The 19679-nt window shown below is 47.0% G+C and overlaps 5 protein-coding genes across 5 annotated transcripts; 2 read left to right on the top strand and 3 right to left on the bottom strand.

Annotated features, from left to right (window-relative positions):
- Nucleotides 1-592: 592 nt before the first annotated feature.
- On the top strand, nt 593-5766 carry TRUGW13939_04150 (uncharacterized protein; the record flags this gene model as incomplete). Its single annotated transcript, XM_035487327.1, has 3 exons — nt 593-1559; nt 1613-3177; nt 3229-5766. 3 exons carry the CDS (start codon nt 593-595, stop codon nt 5764-5766), a joined length of 5070 nt encoding a protein of 1689 aa, XP_035343220.1.
- Nucleotides 5767-6577: 811 nt separating this feature from the next.
- On the bottom strand, nt 6578-9469 carry TRUGW13939_04151 (uncharacterized protein; the record flags this gene model as incomplete). Its single annotated transcript, XM_035487328.1, has 1 exon — nt 6578-9469. One exon carries the CDS (start codon nt 9467-9469, stop codon nt 6578-6580), a length of 2892 nt encoding a protein of 963 aa, XP_035343221.1.
- A 410-nt stretch (nt 9470-9879) lies between these two features.
- TRUGW13939_04152 (uncharacterized protein) lies at nt 9880-11719 on the top strand (the record flags this gene model as incomplete). The annotated part of the gene is made up of 2 exons (XM_035487329.1): nt 9880-10098; nt 10244-11719. 2 exons carry the CDS (start codon nt 9880-9882, stop codon nt 11717-11719), a joined length of 1695 nt encoding a protein of 564 aa, XP_035343222.1.
- Nucleotides 11720-12141: 422 nt separating this feature from the next.
- TRUGW13939_04153 (uncharacterized protein) lies at nt 12142-13495 on the bottom strand (the record flags this gene model as incomplete). Its single annotated transcript, XM_035487330.1, has 5 exons — nt 12142-12209; nt 12264-12410; nt 12536-12811; nt 12863-13198; nt 13279-13495. The coding sequence occupies 5 exons, from the start codon at nt 13493-13495 to the stop codon at nt 12142-12144; spliced, it is 1044 nt and encodes a 347-aa protein (XP_035343223.1).
- Nucleotides 13496-14446: 951 nt separating this feature from the next.
- Nucleotides 14447-19566, bottom strand: TRUGW13939_04154 (uncharacterized protein; the record flags this gene model as incomplete). Its single annotated transcript, XM_035487331.1, has 9 exons — nt 14447-14992; nt 15061-15118; nt 15234-15322; nt 15606-17963; nt 18063-18413; nt 18881-19024; nt 19082-19245; nt 19322-19434; nt 19520-19566. The coding sequence occupies 9 exons, from the start codon at nt 19564-19566 to the stop codon at nt 14447-14449; spliced, it is 3870 nt and encodes a 1289-aa protein (XP_035343224.1).
- Nucleotides 19567-19679: the final 113 nt, after the last annotated feature.

A 19679-nucleotide genomic window follows, 5' to 3' on the forward strand; every position in this document is an offset into this window, starting at 1 on the left:
TACTTAAGCCACACGCCGGCTGGTTAGTAGTTGGGTGGGTGACCACCAGCGAATCCCAGCTGTTGTATGTTTTCGTTCTTTATTTTTTGAGGAGGTTTGACTCGCTCTGCGTACGGTGCTGGTTGCCCTAGTCCTTCACCTGAAGCCCTAAAGTCTATCCAAAGGTGTGGGTGGAGATTGGTAATAATGCAGAGAAATGTGGACCCGACGCTTAGTCATATTGTTTGTTTGGCTTGTTTGCACCATGATCTTCATCTCCCAATAAATTTGATACTCGAATTAATAATTATTTTTATAATAATAAGGTTTTTAACACAAATAATATTAGTACTATAGTAATATAATAGTATAATTGTTAAAAATAAAAAGTGTAATTTTGGAAGTAAAGTGCGGGGCACCAATACATCAATATTTAGTCCGCCTTGTACATACCAACAACGGACTTCAGCCGGACCAATTTCAGCCTGACAGAGGAAGGCATGATACAGCTTACAACCAACTTTATCAAAGGCTAGTAAATATTTATGACATTGATTTATTACTGCATTTAGAGCTAATTTCCAGTTGATTTCCCTCATTCCTGCACCGCCAAATGCCGAAACGACGCCGTCCATCCGTCGAAGACTATGCCGTCGGTTGGATATGTGCCCTGCCGATAGAACTCGCTGCGGCGATGGAAATGCTTGATGAGACGTACGACAGCTTTGAGAACGGCGGCTCCAGCAGATACAACCTCGGTCGAATCAACGAGCATAATGTTGTGGTGGCTTGTCTGCCCAAGGGTCAAATGGGTACCAACTCCGCTGCAACAGTTGCCGCTGAGTTGAAATCTTCATTTCCGGCAATTCGCTTCGGGGTCCTCGTCGGAATTGGAGGAGGCGTGCCATCAGCGGATGCCGATATTCGATTGGGAGATGTCGTTGTCAGCCTACCCGGCAAGATGCATGGTGGAGTGATACAGTATGACTTTGGGAAGTCTACGCCCAACGGGCTTGAGCGGACGGGCTTTCTAAACGCTCCACCGGCATTACTACTTGAGGCCGTCGCAAGGGTTCAAGCCAGCCATATAAGAGGACAAGACACCCAGCTCCGCGAATATATCTCCCATTTTAACCGCGTACCGGCATTTTCATCAGCAAACCTGGGACAAGATGTGCTGTTTGACGCGAACTATCGCCATATCGGAGGGTCTACGTGCGAGAAATGCAGCAAGGAAAGAATAATGAAGCGAGGGTTGCGCAACAATGATGTTGTAATCCACTACGGCCTCATTGCCTCAGGAAATAGGGTTATAAAAGATGGCGCCGAACGAGATCGCGTGGCCTCTGAACTCGAAGGCGTACTCTGCTTTGAGATGGAAGCGGCTGGCATGATGAACACTTTTCCATGTCTGGTCATTCGAGGTATCTGCGATTACGCTGACTCTCACAAAAATAAGGAGTGGCAGCCGTATGCAGCGGCAATGGCCGCAGCCTATACAAAGGACTTGTTGTCAGTCATACCACCAGCCGCAGTGGCACAGACACGAACTATGATTGAAAATCTTAGGGAGAAACAAGGTTGGTTGGAGGCCTGTTGATAAATGCCCCGTGCTTACCAGTTGAGAATTTAGTGATTGAAGAGACCCTCAACCGCCTACCATGTGCCGTTGAAGCGACTTTTAATTCATACCGAAGACAGCACGAGCGCACATGTCTTGTAGGCACTCGAGTTCATGTCCTTGAGGAGATCAACAACTGGAGTAAAAAGAACGATAACCAGAGCATTTTCTGGCTCAACGGCTGGGCAGGAACGGGGAAATCGACAATTGCTGGTACAATTGCGCGCCAGTACTATGATGAGCAACGTTTGGGGGCGACATTTTTTTTCTCTCGAGGCGGCGGAGACGTCGGCCATGCTGGCAAGTTTGTGACGACTATTGCCCGGCAACTTGCCAGTAATATATTGCCCCTACAGCAATTCGTGTGCGAAGCTGTTGCATCGTATAGTGCTATAGGAACGCAATCCCTTGGTGACCAATGGCGTCACCTTATCCTCAATCCGTTGTCAAAAATGGGCAGCGGCTCTGGTTCACCGTCATACCTCGTAGTCATTGACGCTCTTGATGAATGTGATGACGACAAAGGCATCCAGGTAATTTTGGGTCTTTTGACCGAGACACACCCCGCGTTTAGCAACATACTAAAGGTGCTTATCACAAGCCGACCTAATATCCCGATTGAGGTTGGTTTTTCTCACATACCACCAGCAAACCACCGTGCCTTCATACTGCATCACCTACCGTCGGAAATCATCAGTCACGATATCGTATTCTTCTTGCAGCATGAGTTACAAACCATAGCTCAAGATCAGGCGCTTGAGCCCGCATGGCCGGGTGCCGAGGCCATCGAGCATTTGGCGACCCGCGCAAGCGGCCTTTTCATATGGTGTGCAACCGCGTGCCGTTTCATAAAGGAGGGGGACTTTTACGCTGAGGAAAGGCTGAATAGCCTTCTTAAAGGAAGCACATTGAATACCGCACCAGAGGAACGCCTTAACGAGATTTATATGTCTGTCCTTAGAGCAGCCATTCTCTCTACTTATACAGAACAAGAAAAGGAGAAACTTTATGACCATTTAAGGCATGTCCTTGGAACTATTGTCATCCTATATTCTCCGCTCCATCTAGAATCCATGTGCAAGCTGATCCAAGTTCCTAAACAGCGAGCTGCAAAAATGCTTGTGCGCCTTCATGCTATATTAGATGTTTCCGACGACCTTACAGGACCACTCCGTCTACACCACCCGTCGTTTCGCGATTTCTTGGTCGATAACCATAGATGCAGAGATCCGGATTTCCTTGTGGATAAACGCAGGATGCATCACCAATTAGCAGCGAACTGCATGAAACTGATGAGCTCTACCCTCAGACAGGATATATGTGGTGTCAACGCCCCTGGAACGTCAGCAGACGATATTGACGAGACTCAAAAACAGCAATGCCTCGTGTCGGAAATTCAATATGCGTGTCTCTACTGGGTACAACATCTTCAAGATTCTAATGTCTTGCTAAAGGACGGTGACGCAATTCACCAATTTCTAATTGACCACGTTCTTCATTGGCTTGAGGCACTCAGCTGGATGCGAAGAGTTTCTGAGGGTATCAGGGCATTACTTTCCCTTGAATCTCTTGCTTCAGTAAGCTCCCTCTGATCCTTGCGCGTAGCATAAGCTAATACTATATTTCAGAAAAGTAAATGTCCCCAAGTTAACAATCTTATCTGGGATGCTAAACGACTTGCTCGAGTCAATCAGTCAATAATGGAAAAATCTCCGCTGCAAATTTATTTCAGTGCACTTGTGTTTGCACCTTCGACAAGTCCAATTCGCAGCCGTTTTAGTCATGTACCAATGCAGTGGATTTCAAAGCTACCAACAATTCGAACTCATTGGAGCTCTTTGCAGCAAACACTCGAGTGCAATCCTGATCGGGTTCTCCATATTACTTTCTCACCTGACGGGACTGTGCTTGCGTCAACATCAGGTCAAAAAGTTCGTCTCTGGGACCCTTCAAGCGGACAGTGCCTAAATACACTTCAGGGCCAAGATGAGCTACAGACACTGGATGATGAAGTAGATGAACGTGATTTTAGCAATCTTTTTAGCACTATCGCTTTTTCGCCTAACGGGAAAGCCCTCGCGTCAGCATCACCAGCAATTAGTAGGGTGTGGCTGTGGGATGTATTAACCGGGCAGTGCCTGCAAGTGCTCCACGGCCACACTCGTGCAGTTAATCAAGTGGCGTTTTCATACAATGGGGACATACTTGCATCGTCATCATATGATCAGACGGTCCGCCTGTGGGATCCGTGCACTGGAAACTGCCTCCAGATTCTTACGGGGCATACAGATTGTGTTCGTGCACTCGCCTTTTCACCTGTACCACGTTTTGCAAATATACTTGCATCAGTTTCAGATGATGATAGCATACTGATTTGGGATTCAACGACGGCAAAGTGCCTACAGGATATCAAAACTAATGATGAAGAGAGCCGTGTCCTTGCCTTTTCCTGCGACGGAGAGATTCTTGCATCAGCATATGGTGATAAAAGTAATATACACCACTCAGACGCATCCAAGATACAGCTGTGGAACCCGATAACCGGAAAAAGCCTACATATACTCCAAGGCCATTCAGACAAGGTGACCGCAATTGCTTTCTCCCCTAATGGAAAGATACTCGCATCCGCGTCATGGGATGGTTCGGTACGGCTATGGGATCCTTTGAATGGACATTGCCTTGCGATACTTCAGCATTATGATCATGTATATGACGTTGCGTTCGCGCCTGATGGTAAAACACTGGCATCAGCAACAAGCCATAACGACAGTGTGTGGCTTTGGGACCCATTGACTAGACAATGTCTGCAGACTATGGAAGGGCATAGCAGCTGGGTCCACTCGGTCGCTTTCTCACCTTCCTTGAATAACAGCGAGAAGCTACTCGCATCAGCAGCATTGGATGATAGAGTCATACTTTGGAGCACGTCAGCTGAGCAGGCCCAGGAAATAGCTCCAAATGAGAGTGATATATTCAGATATTTCTGTCCATTACCTAGTGGAAAGAAACTGGTGTTATTAAATGATACGACAATACAAATTTGGGATTTATCCACTGGGCAGTGGCTGCAGACAGTGGATTATCATAAAAGTGTGACCATATGGCCGTCGATTTCGCCTAATGGGAAGATCGTACTAATCACTGATCCTAACCAGATACTGATCTGGAATCCATCGAATGGAGAGCGTTTGCAGACATTCAGTGCCCACGCAATCAAATCGTTCCATTTCTCACCAAACGGAGAGAAGATCGGATTAATCACTGCCGATAACCAGATAATGATATGGAATCCATCGAATGGAGAGCGTTTACAGACAGTTAGCGCCCATGCAATCAGATCGTTTCGTTTCTCACCAAACGGAGAGAAAATCGTATTAATCACCGACGATAACCAGACACTAGTCTGGAATCCATCGAACGGAGAGAGTTTGCAGCCATTGAACGCCCATAAAAGGTGGATTGGAGCGGCGACTTTCTCACCAGACGGAGAAAAATTTGCATCATTATCTGTTGATTCAATGCTCCAGATCTGTGATATGTCGACTGGTCGTTGCTTGCAGATACTCCAGACGAGTGTATCTGGTAGATATCATGGATATGGATTCACAATTACTTTCTGTCCAGATGGTTTGTACGTGGCGTCGTCTTCTGGTGAAACAGCCCAGCTTTGGGATGTATCCACGGGACAGTGTCTTCAGACACTTGAGGGCCATATTAACGCTATTTCTGTGATGGCTTTTTCCCACGATGGCAGGTTACTGGCGTCAGCGTCAGGTGATCCCGGAAGCGATTGGGCATACTCGAGATCTAATGCAGATAACAACACTCTGCGGCTTTGGAATCCTTTCACTGGACAGTGCATACACATTCTCCATGACACCCCTGGCATAGAAAATCTTTCATTTTCAAGCGATGACCACTATCTCAACACAAGCTTAGGCGTTCTTTCCCTTGGGTCTGTTATCAAGTCGACCGAAGCGAACCATGATACGAAACCGCAAACCCATGGAATCTTCATTAAGAATTCTTGGATCACGTGGAATGGCCAAAACCATTTCTGGCTTCCCCCAGAGTACAGACCACAGTACACAGCTGTCTATGACAATGCCGTTGCAATCGTAACCGGTGACCACCGGATGATTTTTTTTAACTTTACTCTCCAATAACGGGGTAAAATACCAGTCAAAGCAATATAACAAGATCAGGTCCTTCGGTAAAATAATCATGAAGCACGCGAATCTAGTTCATTAAACAAGACTGTGTCTCTACCCAATGCGTTGGTTCGTGGACGTGTCAGACTGTAGATGCATAGTCGACTACTGGTATCACACACGCTTAGTAAAGCTGATTTATCTGTTCTGCTTAGAGATTTCAGAGTCCTCCAAATACGATACCGACCTTAGTTGTTTGGTGATTTCCATGGATTTTCACCTGACATCCAGGGCAGCGAGCGACACGGTTTTTGTGCGATCACCTCATCTTCAGCAGTTGAGATGACACCAAAACTTCCCCGCTGAAAGCCCGTGAAGAGCACATTAATCTACCTTATCCGCAAAGACAATCTGCTGCTATATCATCCATTGAAAATCATACTCTCATCATCGCTGCCAGAAGACCCTCCTCACCCGCGCTGGAAGGCCAAGACTTACAAGATGTGGATTAATTTGGCACCGCCATATTCTTGAACCATTCAGCTGGATAAAAGGCGAATTAAGTCATAGAAGTAGTTTATATTTAAACTTTTAACACACGTATAGTATGTACATATTTTTGTATTCTAACATAGAACGAGAATGTGAAAAGTATAATCATCTAGGCGCAAGAATGAAGTACGTAGTGGTAAAATCTTCAGTTTACACCACTTAAATAGCTGTATGTTTTTTTACTTGATTAATTTAAGAAATGTTTAGCTATATTTCTAAAAGCATATAAAGTTAAAAGACTTATGCCTTCCAAGCGTCATCCAGCTTTCGTAGACTAACCCCCTGACCACTTGTAGCTCAACCCCAAAATTCCGCGGCCCATTGATATCGATCTTGAGTTTTGTCTCCGGGCCCTGACAGCAGCTAAATCTTGCGTAGTCAACGGTGGTGGAGGTATTTGGCCGTCAGCTGACCCTGGAGGGACCAGTGTCCAGGGTTCGTTCTCGAACCATTTATCATCAAAGACATCAATATTTGCTAGAACATCCTGTGTGTCTTCCTCTCCCGAGCTCGGTGAGATGAAACGGAGCAAGTCCAGGTAATATGACTGGCCGCTGGCCGAAAATCTCCGCGCTCCAAGAGCCAGACGTCTATCTTCGTACAGTGAGAATCTAGGTTGTTTGAAAGTGGATGAGGCAGAAAGAACGTCGTAAAAAAATGATGGAACGGGGCCTTGGGGTTCCTCGCTCCGTCCCAAGCTGTTGAGCTCCTGTTTCTCCCAACCGAGCGGGATTCCAGAACTCTTCAAGGGCAATAGATTGATATCAATGCTGCTCGCTGTGTTTTGTTGAAGGAGTGCAATAATGCGATAAAGTGAGTTGTTGTCGATTCTCCGTTGGACCTTTTGAATTTTTGATATGGTGGACAATGATGGCTGCAATTGTTGTTGTTGCTTGTGAAGCGCAACATAAAGAGCCGGGCGATTTTCGCGATTCCGTGCATTGATGAAGAAACCAGACCGAATAAGGCTTTCAACAGCCGAGTAATTTTCGGCGAGAACAGCGTCATGCAGAGCGGTATTCGTACACCCTGTCGTGTCTTCTGCCAGCTCTGGGAGTTCTCCCGTCACGTAGAATCTCGTACTGGGCATGATGTGTTTGCTCTTTACAAGTCTCTTAAAACTAATGCAAATATCCTTAACAGAGAGATCTCCGTATCCATTTTTGGAGAACTCAGCTGACAGGCGAAGAAACCGGAGAAACACAGTTTCGCCACCTGGGTTGAGCACTGTCTCTATCCGAGCACCATGTTCTAATAGAAGCAGGAAACGTGCCACTCGCTGCTGGATACTAAGTTGATCATTTCGAATAAAACGATATCCAAAACTATGAGGCTTTGCACACACAAGGCGGAAGATACTCCCCATATGTTTTTCATCGTGGAGCTCCGAAGCCCCTATATCACCTCGACACAGCCAGGCTAAGACCACAAAGTCATGTGTGTCTTGAACGTACCGGTCAATCATGTTAGTTAACTGACCTTTTCTTATTTTTGCCCAACAACAGAGAGGAAATCTACTCCGGAGTCGCGCCAAAGCATATGTTTGCACCTCGTCTCGACGCTGAATAGACGCCGCAAGATTATCGTGCAATATGCGCAGACGAGGTTCAGAAAAACATGTACGGACAGGATGTTGAAACATGTCAATTGAAGTCGGATTTGCTAATCCAAATGGTTTGCAATACGTTTTGAATGCCTCTAGATACGCCTCGTGGCGTTGAGGAGAGGCCACTAGTTGTGGTTCTGGTGCAGGGCCATCGTCTTCCAGTTGCTGCCACCCTGTAAGGCAACAAAAGCAAATCTTCTCTCGGCGCGATCTTGAAGATAAACCATTTGCATATTCATCTGGCTTAGGATTCAGACAGTCTCGAATGGCATGGCGAACGTTGCTAGTCTTTTTGGCGAGTTCGCGCCGTAGTCTAACTCTCACGCCAACACGCTGATAATTCTCCTTGTCCAAGTATTTCCACGGATGACGTAGACGTGTATTAGCATTTTCCAACAAAGCTCCTTGAACGGTTAAGATAACCCGTCGGTGTTCGTGTTGAGGAATTGTTCCTAGATTCGTGAGCTGCTGTGTGGCTAGTCCAAAGGCATTTCCACTCATCTCGGTTTCGTGAGAAAGTGGAGGCTGACCGCAATGTCGAAAGACACTCCAGACAATTAATCCAAAGGCAAATATATCACATAGTTGAACTCCACGTACATTGAGTGGGTCGCGATCTTGTCGATAATACTCAGGGGGGCGCCATCCTGGGGTTCCACGATACTCGATGGAGCCTGAAGAGGATTCTGATTCACTTGCGGACAATCCAAAATCGCACAACTTAGCAACCCACTTCCCGGAGTCCTGAAATATGAGGATATTTTCCGGCTTAAGGTCTCCATGGGCAATAGAAGTCTTATGGATAGCGTCTAGACCGCGTCCAATGTCAAGACATATACTGTGAAGGTCGTTAAAGGTATGCTTCGGCGGATAAACGGCTGGATGAGCAAGAAACTCCGACAAGTTAGAGAGCGCTCGTTCCAATATCAGCAAGGGGAGTCTCGGGGATTCTTCATCGTCTTCCTCGAGGGTATCCAGGCACAGGCCCCAAGATAAGAGGCGCACAATGTTTGGATGCTTGCGGAATGAATTCTGGCACAGAATATCAATCTCTTGATGCGCTGCACTGCATTGAAACACAAACTCTTCAGAGCTGATGGCTGCAGGGGAGGTCTGGAAGCGTCTGCTGCTTGGCCTAGTAATACGAGAGCGCTTTACTGCCACTCTTGTCAGGTCTTCAATGGGAGCAGGAAGGTTTTTCGGTTTGACCCCAACTTCCGATAAAATTGACTCATTGAATGCAAAAACTTCTGACTGTGCGCCCTGTCCCAATGGAAGAGTAAACTCGCTTCTCATCCTCAAAAGCCTAGGTCCCGGTATGTGGTGTTCTTTGAGTGTTACCATTAAATTTCCGAGAACAGTAATCGGGTCTGAAAAAGCAGCAAATCGATCAATGACACTGAAAGTGCCGTATTGGTGGCTGCCACGAGCGATGCTGTCAAGCACACCAGATTGACTAAACAGTCGATCCAGAGATGAGAAGGCTACTCGTGGTACAACAGGAGATCCCGGACGAGGTGACGTGTCACCGTCTGGGGGGTGAATATCTTGACCTTCCATTGAGTGCTGCCCGATAGCAGTGAAGCAAGCAAAGGAGACCAAACTTAGGTTCTGAACGTCACACCTTTTATTCGACTTGACATGACTTCTTGCGGCGCACCTCAGTTATTTTAGTTTTGACTGGGAGGCTGAAAACAACGTACGAGGCCCATGACAAGGCTGAGATACGCGGGGCTGAGTCTACCCCGCATGACTTGCTGACCTGTATTTTCTTTTGCCTCATCAGACTAACATATTACCGGCAGAAAAAGGCGTGTTTTTATTTTTTGAAAAAGATTGTGACCTGAATGTTGAGGCGTCGGACGTTGTGAGGGCATGAAACTTTGTTCATCGGGTGACCCTCATGAATAAAACACGTATCTTGCTTCGATCTACACCTCCAGATTTTGACTCGTGGCTTGAAAACTACAATGGAAGCAGTAGGGCTAGGGCTGGCTGTCGTGACAGCCTTCAAGGAGCTATACTTGACAGTGAAATTTATCCATCGACTAGTTTTCAGCGCAAAACATTACAAGGTGGAAAAAGAGGATTTGCGGCAAGAATTCCACCTTGAAGTCCTCTATCTGCAAAGCTTTGGGCAGCTTTTGGTAGAGAATAAGGGTATTTTGAAGGAAAGCCATCTCAATACTGTTCGTCTTCCCAGGTTTCTTATCTTCATATTCAATTGGTTGAGATTTCTATGGTGTCATTAGTGCGAGGATGGAGTTTCTGATAGCGAAAGGATAAAGGGTCTTGAATGAATAATCTGACGAAAAGGAACATCGTGTTTTATAGGCTTGGCTGCGAGAAATACATGCCATTTTTGAAAGACTACGACTCCATTGTGGCGATCATGCAAAATTGGCTGCGGCTCAAGACAATGACTACCAGTCATATTCTCCATATTTGAATCATTCCACAGCCGTGTCAGGGGTTATCGAATTCGAATTTGATATCCCTTCCGAGCCTCACGAGATAAAAAAGTTTTTGGAACTTACAACGCTGAAAAGATTCAGTTTTGGGTGGTTTACCACTATACGGCCATCGGCAAATTGGGACTCCTGGAAATGGGCCCTGTTTGAGAGACGGAGGTTCGAACGCTTTGTGGCTGAATTTCAGAAATGGACAGCCAAGATCAAAGACCTAGTACCATTGATGATGGCGTTGAATCCACATTATGATAATTCTTTGGTCCTGGACAAGCTGATCACAAATGAGCATTCTCGTCGGGTTGGAGTGGCACCTCACGCATCACTTCGACGTTTAGCTATCGAACCAGGACTGGACCAAACAAACTTCTTTATTGAAAATGTTAAGCTAGATGCTCCTCTGGAAGCCGAGTGTCTAACTGTTGCAAATCTGGTGAACACTTCCGATACACATCCAGAGCCCGAGAAAGTGCTTGTTGAATATAAACGATATGGCAGTGACACTGATGATGTCGATATCGAAAGTGATCATCAGACAGAGGAAAGAGTCCATCAATTAGCCAGTCTTCTCTCCTCAGCCGGGACACACGGCCTTCATACTCTGGAATTTCGTGGTCTAATCAACCAATCCGAGGGGAAGCGATACGCATTTCTCTTTAACTTCCCTCCCCCATCATCATCGGATCGGGTCCCAACCTCCCTACACTCACTAATGTCGAGACATACCACATTAAGAATGTCGCTTCCCCAGCGCTTCCGGGTTGCAAAGGATGCCGTGACTGCAGTGTCTGCCTTTCATGCGGATGGTTGGGTTCACAAATCAATTCGCAGTCATTCCATTGTTTTCTTTCCAACGATCACTTATAATTCGTCTTCATCCCCTATCCAAAATGAAGTTACGTTCGGTGACTGCTATTTAACCGATTTCGAATTTGCTCGACCAGAAACCGCACAAACACAGTACACGTTTGATAATCATCTCGAGAAAATCCTGTACCGGCATCCGGATCGTCAGGGGCCTCCGACGGTTAGCTTTCGAAAAATCCACGACATCTACGCCCTAGGGGTGGTTTTGCTAGAGATTGGTGTCTGGCAGACAGCGTTGAGCATCTATCAGCAAGCACATAAGAAATTAAAGCCTGGAGTTACGATGAGTCCTCGGGGTATTCAAAACCTGTTTATTGAAATTGCAAGGAGACAGTTGCCGCATCATATGGGGCCAGCATATCGTGATGCAGTTGTCAAGTGTCTTTTAGGTACTGGTTTTGGCGAGGAAGAGAATTGGGTGATGACTTTTTATGAGGAAGTAGTGCAGAATATTGACGTTGGGAAGTTGCAGTGATTTTGACTATAATTTTTTTCTTACCAATATTGAACTTTTTGGGTGGGAGTCCGAATTGTAATGTATACATAGACTGATATGTACTAATTTATGGTGCTCTATTTGCAGAAGTCAGCGTAATTCTCCTTTGAACAAGCACAGGCGCTTCTCTATAACATACTAGTGGGGAATCAGCCCTGTCCCATTTCGTAATGGCCCAGCCATTACGCAGAGCATTCAGTACGTGGTTCATGTTAGATTCAGTAGTGAGAAACTGAGCCGGAGATCTTTTATACTATAGTATATGTGCATAGCTATTGTAAGTTTACGTATTTTTGTATCCATTCATCCTCACTAAGCTCCCTTGCAGAGCCCCGCTTGTTAGAATCCCACTGCAGCATTTTCCGGACCATGCGTAAAAAGAGCTCTCTCTCCTCTTGTCCCTAGAGAGTGGTTTCTCGTTCCTCCAGTGGAACCTGGTCCGTCAATAAGTTTTCGGTAAGGAATTTGCCTGGAGTGGTAGATCGTTAGTGGATTTGGGTATTTGACAAACAGGCTGACTTACCATCATCGGAACAGAATTTGTCTCTCAGCTTCCCCTGGGCAAGAAGACTAGCCGGAGGGGGGCCAAGAAGATTGATAATCTCAGCCAAGTGGGCTCGACTGCGGTATTTCTGAAACTCGGGAACGTAACCGGCGAATAAATGGCCCCCTTCATACATGTCCCAAATATGTCATCTCATCTCACACGTTAGCAATTTTATCCTATAGTACCAATAATGAAAATGACAAGGTTTTGCTATACCATGCACCCTACGTTCCATATATCGATGCTACACGTCCATGGAGCCTCGAGAATAACTTCTGGGGCTCGGTATACATTAGGTTGAACGAATTCCGAATGGTACTGGTCCCCAAACATGGCCGAACCAAAATCGCATAGAACCAGAAGGCCTTTGTTCTTCGGTACCATTAGCTCGCGTGATATGTAAATCGTTCTCCCATCCGCGTCAACCTGTTCCATCGGAATAGGCTGCTGGAGCTGCTCTTCTTCAAGATCGACACAGACCGAATCATCCTTGATACCAATCATGATATTATCGGTCTTGATATCTAACGGAACGAGTAAGTAAGAGAATAATGAAAGGCAAATGTGCTACATACCAGTATGGACGATATGGCACTCTGTATGTAGATAATCCAATGCCAAAAACATACGATAAAGCACGACTGCCAAGGCCATCGATGGTAGCCTCTCAACCGGGTTACGGCGTAAAAAGGTCAACACGCTCTCCCACGATGGATGGTGTACAAGATATCGGTGCTTTTCATGAGGGCCCTCGATGTCAAAAGTATCAAGGAGCGTTCTGATGGCATCGCGGCCAGGGTGGCCACAAGGAGACCACTCTATATATCTATACATCTTGAGCTCATCATCCACTTTCTCGGCCATGAACGAAGCCTGTACACAGATTTTGAGCACAACGTAGCGACGGGGCACTGATTAAAGCGTGTCAGCGGTGATGGACTTCGCTACTTAGAAGGTAAGCTGAGCTCACTCTATGTCCCGTGCAAGCCACACAGTCGATGTAGACCCAACCCCAATTTCCCAACGACTTGATATCGTTCCTTTATAAGCTCTCCTATTCGTGTAGGGTAATATCGCGACGCGACATAGTCTGGAAATTTTTCTTCTTCGATTTTGTGGTGTTCGGGGATCCGCGCAAAGGTCGCGTTGGAGAAATCAAGAAGTTTCCATCTCCGTCGAGGTAGAGACTGGAGAAGCGACGATAGCATGATCAGAGACGTATGACAATATTTAGGTGGCAGGGTGGATCTGGCAAACTGGGCATTTTTAAAGGTGATGTAGTCGATAATAGACTTGTAGAAGATGCCGAAGACTCGAAGTCGAGATCCGGAACTTCAAGTGAACCCAGGCCGAGCGCGTCATTATTGTGAATACTGAAATACTGACATCTTAGTGCTGTTTTAAATGGAACAGAGTGGATACTGGGTGTCCACTTTTAAGCCTCATCTACTTTATGATTGGACGCTGAACTTGATGCTTCACAACCTAAAATATACCCATATGCAATTTCTTTTTAATCGTAAATTAGGTAGCATTGAAATTCCAGATGAGATTATCAGATAATTTGCTGGCCAAATTTAGCAGCAGCTTCAAATTTTGTAATCGGATTGAGCTATTCAGGAGGATACCGGTACATGCAAATATATAAATCAGCATGTATACTATCAATTCAACGTTGATGTTACATGTAATCAACTCCAATTAATGTCATCAGAAACCATAGCGCATCAGTTAATGAACTTTTGCTAGCTGTTTACATCGTGATATTAATGACTGTCAAAGACATGCGAATGTTCAATGCTATGTACCTGCCAGGGCGGTTAAAATGTACCATTTGATATGTACCAATCACCACACGCAATTGAATACATGTATCCTGGTTAAGGAGATAGTAATTATCAATTTATGTATACATGTGGTTTACCCGAGTTTCATTTTCATTTACCAGAAACCAGTACATAACCCCACCGGACAGCTACATGTATCAGGGACCATGCTTCGCCGTATAATTTACAAATACGATATCATCCGACAAAGTAAATATTGAAGGTTGTATGCTTCGTAGATACACAAAACGCAACAGTCTAATGCTACAAATCTATCAAAACATCAGGTAGTAGATAGACACATTCCTTTTTCTCCCGAGGTGTTCAGCTGGCCTATCCCACCACCTTGTCGACAAAAGCCCGCTCGAGCTTGGCCACTTCCTGCTTGAAGCTATCAACCTCCTTCCAGCAGTCAAGAGGCCGTCGGTCATTTATCCTCAGGCAGTTGATAACATCTGTCTTGGCGCGCTCCACATTGTCATCCAACGCCGTCAGCTTCTTCCTCGACTCGAGCTTGCCACGAAGACGCTCAATATCCTTCAGAACCGTCTCGCGCGACGCATCAACTTCGGCGGGCGGGTGTTGCGTGCCTGGAGCGATAATAGTAGGGGCTGGGTCAACGGGGAACAAGGGAGCGTCATGCTCTCGTCCGGCAAACGGAATACGCGGAGCATCGAGGTTCAACGATCCGGCTGGAGCACCAAAGGCAAATGGGGAGGCAGTCGCAGTGCCTTTTGTGCTGCGCTCGGGTAGTGCGGCGGCCACGCGCTTCTCGATCTCTTCGACGGTCTGTTTTTCTCTTTGTCGGAGTCGCTCTAGTTCCTCTGCGACGCGGGCTTGGATGTGTAATTCGAGCGACTTGGCGCGGGTTGAGTCGGTCTGTTTTTATTTTGTTGTTAGGACTTGTTCTCAGGGTATGATTGTGTCGAATTGAATCGGAAGCGTACCTCTGTGCCGGATTGCAGTGCCTCTACCAAGTTGGCGGAAAACTGCACTGGCGTTTCACTGTCAATGTATTAGCTGCAATCCAAAACCTTTTGTACATTTCTATATATATTCCCCAAAAGAGTCTGCTTTTTGCGATAATCTATCAACCTGCAGCTCTGATCAAGGTATTCACTCACCTTGCAAAAACATGTTTCGACCCGGCCGAAGCTTCGGGCTTGGAGCTTCCAGCACCCATTGCGGCTCAGGCTCTCTGCTGGGGCGCTATCAATTCAGGGCACGAGATAGTTTTGCAAACGATAAATTGCACAACTCAATGGGCGTTTTGTCGGGTCCTGGCGGCTTCTCGTAGTTCGGACTGATGCCGTCGTCGAGGCATGGATCGGCGCCAGTCGGGAGTCTTTCGAGGAGGTCACGTGATCTCCCGCGATATTACGAACGACTACTTCAGTATTCAATACAGATAAACCAACCATTTTTAGATCTTATGGAAGTAGTATCGACAAGGGTATCATAACAACGGTCAACCAAGCTATTCGATTCATACAAACTCCCATTCCCCCAATCTGCCGACTCGCTCACCAGCCGAGCGGACAATACAAAGTCTCCTTTCACGACAAGCTTTCTTCATATTCTTCTGGTTTAATTTCTTTTTAGACTGTGAGAGGACGCCACCTGACACCTTTGAAACAAGAATGGATCCGATTCCGGTGCCCTTTCCCTGTGACAGGTTATAATTGCCCGATGTCACGAAGCCGATCAAATCTTCTTCGCAAGGTAGAGGAAGGTGTGTTTGTTGTTCGAGAGACGATGGCGTCTCGAGTAGCGAATTGGCAAGTTTCCGGAGAGATTCGTTCTTTGTAGCTAGTGAGTCCTTTTGTTTATTCGTCGAATCTGAGACCAGTCGTTGTGTGTCTAGGGGAGTGCTTGAGGTATTTTTTCGAGATGATAATGTCGCGAGCAACCATCGTTTGCGTAGCTCTTCGTTATTCGATGGAAGCCTATACATACGTGCACATGGAGAAGGTGTCCCACGACCGATTAGGGTAACCTTGACTGTCGCGACAAAAGGCTTGTCGTCAGGAAACCGCCAGGCGTTGGCCTGGGAATTGAGACTGAATGCGACCCTAGGCTCGATCCTAAGATATTTAATCGGGTTAGTGCAAGGCGGGGGTTCGGCCTTGACAGTTTCGTCCTCCTTGGTCTCCTGTGTGTCTTTGGCCGTTTCCTGCTGGGCTCTCCCCTGGACCAATCTCTCCCAATCGCAAGCCCAGCCCTGACCGAGCTCGCCAGTCTGTCCGTTACCTAGGTCAATACCATCAAACTCGACTCTTCTGCCCTTCGGCTTCTTCTCCCACTCTTTCTTCCGTGTTTCGCTTTCTTGGAGATCCCATTCCCGACCAGCGCGAGTTCCTGGGTAATCTCCTGGAAACCATGGCTGCCCATATTCAAAGGCCAGTTGGCGCTGCTCCTTCAAGCCGCCAAATCTTGGATTGCCGCCGCTAGATAAAGGATAGAACATGAGCATGTACCAAAGGGGCGGGACACATTTCCATGGCAGTAAAATCGTCCATGAACCCGTAGAACTAGCCTCTTTGGATGCGTTATCTGGTCGTGATGCAAAAGCGATAACCGGAATACGAGGATCAGAAGATTCAGACTTTAATGGTACCCCAGGGCCTGCTAGGGTTCTTCGGCGGTTGATTGCCTTTTGACTGGGCAAACAGCGACTGGCGCTCAACCGTGCGGATCGGTCAAAGAGAGCATGTGGGGTGTGGCAACGGTCAGGAGGCCAATTCGATAGGAGGTTCGCTAATTCATTCATGCTCGACTCGGATGCCGGGGGCCTCTGAGGCTTGAGAGGGTAATGTAACCGGGGATCACTGATATTGAACGCCAAAAGCGAACCAGCTGGCAGGGAGGATGAATTTGTGACCCCCAAAAGCGATGCCCATGTTGTTTCAGGACTTGGATCCGATGAGTCCTTTGAGTCTGAATCATTCAAAGGGCGCATTGTGGCAATAAGCGCTTCGGTAGAGCCAGGCCCGGTGATTTCTATGCTCCCAATATCGAAACGAAGGTCCTGAACGGTCACAGGAGGATTTTGTCGCTTTGAAGTGGCGATAAGGGCCTCCCATAGCTGTAAAAATGCCGACGGGTGGACACGGATGAGTATTTTGTCCTGTTGTCGCTGTTTCTTGCTTCGACTAGAAGTGTCTTCGGCATTGGTCATTTGAGTATCTCCGGTATCCGAGACTGGACACCATATCATAGTCACCGGCGCAATCGGCTCTGAATTTTTGCCGGCTTCGTGAGCCCATTTGCTGAGCGTTCTAGTTCCTTGCCTCCATTTCTTTCCTTTAGGTCCCCAGCAGTCGTCGCCCTCAATGTGAAGACTTTTCAAGACAGTCTCCAGTACCGACCGCACTCCTTCTAGCTGTATAGTAGACAGATAGCTCACATCCCAGGCAACAGCTCCTCGTGACCCTGCAGCTCGATGCGTAGGACGGTAGCTCTTCTCAGTCGGAGTCATAGGCATTGCGAAACGCCAAAGCGGTTCCTTGGGGGGCGTCATATGGGCACGTTTAGCATGGAAAAGGTGAGTCGGCAGCCACGTTTTTCCTCGTTGACGCTTTTTGTATTTCGAATCCGGAGGCAGCGGCTGGGATAGTTTGTTCTTTTTGATTTTCGGAACTCGAGGTGCAATATTATAGCCATGTTTCTCGTCAGATGTCTCGTTCTCGGTCTTGTTTTCCTGATCCCGTTTGAGTCTTGATGCTGCTCGCTTGACTTTTGTTTTTTTGTTCAGGTTCTGTAGACGACGGACGGTCTCGAGACGGATGCGCAAAACTCTCGTTGGTTTACGGCGGCGGGAAGTGACTGTCGGTGTATTATCTTCTAACATCTTTTGGAATCGAATTTCAACAAGTCAATTTCATCTCTTTCTCAAAACTGCAGGCTCTGTAAGCCAGATGAGTGCAGAAAAAGATGGAAATTTTCGTACCTCGCGTCTGGCTCTTGTCCGCAATCTCTTTGGGACTCTCTTCACATTGTGGCTCGCTGTCCTCCGTCGCAGCGATCTGGGGACTTTCTGAAAAGCACGGCTCATAAGAATACCCTTTGAACGCTCCATGCCGGACTCCAACGCTCTGATCTCGTATTCGCGCGCGCCGACATACGCGGCGACGTCGAGCTCGCCCGTCGCGGACAGAGCGGCATCGGCGGACTGCACAGCCAAGGAGCGTGCATCTTGTCTTTTGGCGCGTTTGTGGGCGTGGCCGTTGGGTTTGGAAAAAGTGGCAGCTGGCGCTTTTCGTTTGGGCGCCTGGGTCGATGCCATTTGTGAGAGTGTGAGCTTTTTGATGTGGAAGAATGAATATTGTTGCAGGTGAGGAATGATTTAAAGCTTCTCCGTTGGCTTGGCATTGGCGGGCCGCCACAGCACTATGTATGCAAATACATGCGGGCAATGAGATGAGCCAATAACATTGATACTATTTACTCCTAATATTTGTAGTATTCTTTTTTGTTAGACTGTTAGTACGAAGCATTGAAGAGTTGAACACAGACGAGAAGACTGATGACTGGGTATTTATTTGTGTTGAGATCTATCGTCTAATTATATTCTAACTGGTCATCTAAAAGTCATAACGAAGCTACAAAAAAAAGGAACAGCAGTCTACTATCTGACCAAACAAAGGTCAAGCAACGAATGCAGTGGTTTAGATGGCCTCGAGGATGGCCTCGGCGCTCGAGATCTGTGTTGAAGCAAGCATATGTTAGCGGTTGTCTCCCCAAAAGACACAATGGTATTAAACTCACCTCGAGAACATTCTTGGCACGCTCCTTCTTGGCATAGATGACCTTGCCGTTGTCAACGACAATGGCATAACGGTAGGTGCGGCCCTCCTCATCGGCCCAGCCGATGCTCTTGGAGAACTTGGCCTCGGGGTCGGACAAGAAAAGCTGGGGGCAACGGTTAGCGTGTGATATATAAAAACGGCGAGGAAAATGTAAGCTTACAATGTCGTCGCCCTTGACACCGTTGGCCTTGCCCCAGGCGCTCATGACGTAGGCGTCGTTGTAGGCAAGGACGGCGATGGCGTCAACGCCCTTAGCCTTGAGCTTGGGCAGGTTCTCAATGTAGCCGGGGACGTGGGCAGCAGAGCAGACGGGGGTGAAAGCACCTGGAGGGGAACATGTGTGTATTAGTGTCTGTGTTCTCCAAGAGCTGCATGTGCTGTTGCTTAGGATAAGACTCACCAGGGAGGGCAAAGATGACGACCTTCTTGTTGGCCCATTCCTTGGAGGCGGCGAAGTTGATGGGGATACCGCAGGACTTGATATCCTCTGACTCCTCAGCCCATGGGATGTAGCTGGTAGAGTAATGTTAGACAGGTAAGTCCAAAGAAGAGGGGCAGTAAGATGGAAAAGAAGGAGAAGAGACAATACAACACTTACGAGAAGACGACGTCAGCGGGGAATTGGTCACCGACTTTGAGAGACATTGTGAACAGGGTTGCTGGATTGAGAGGGGAAAAAAAAAAGAGTATACGTATAGGAGGGACAAGTGGGCGAGTGTTATCAGATGCAGGCGGCGGCGGGCAATATATAAGAGGGC

Source organism: Talaromyces rugulosus, chromosome II (assembly GCF_013368755.1).
Source record: "Talaromyces rugulosus chromosome II, complete sequence".
Taxonomy (NCBI): Eukaryota; Fungi; Ascomycota; class Eurotiomycetes; order Eurotiales; family Trichocomaceae; genus Talaromyces; species Talaromyces rugulosus.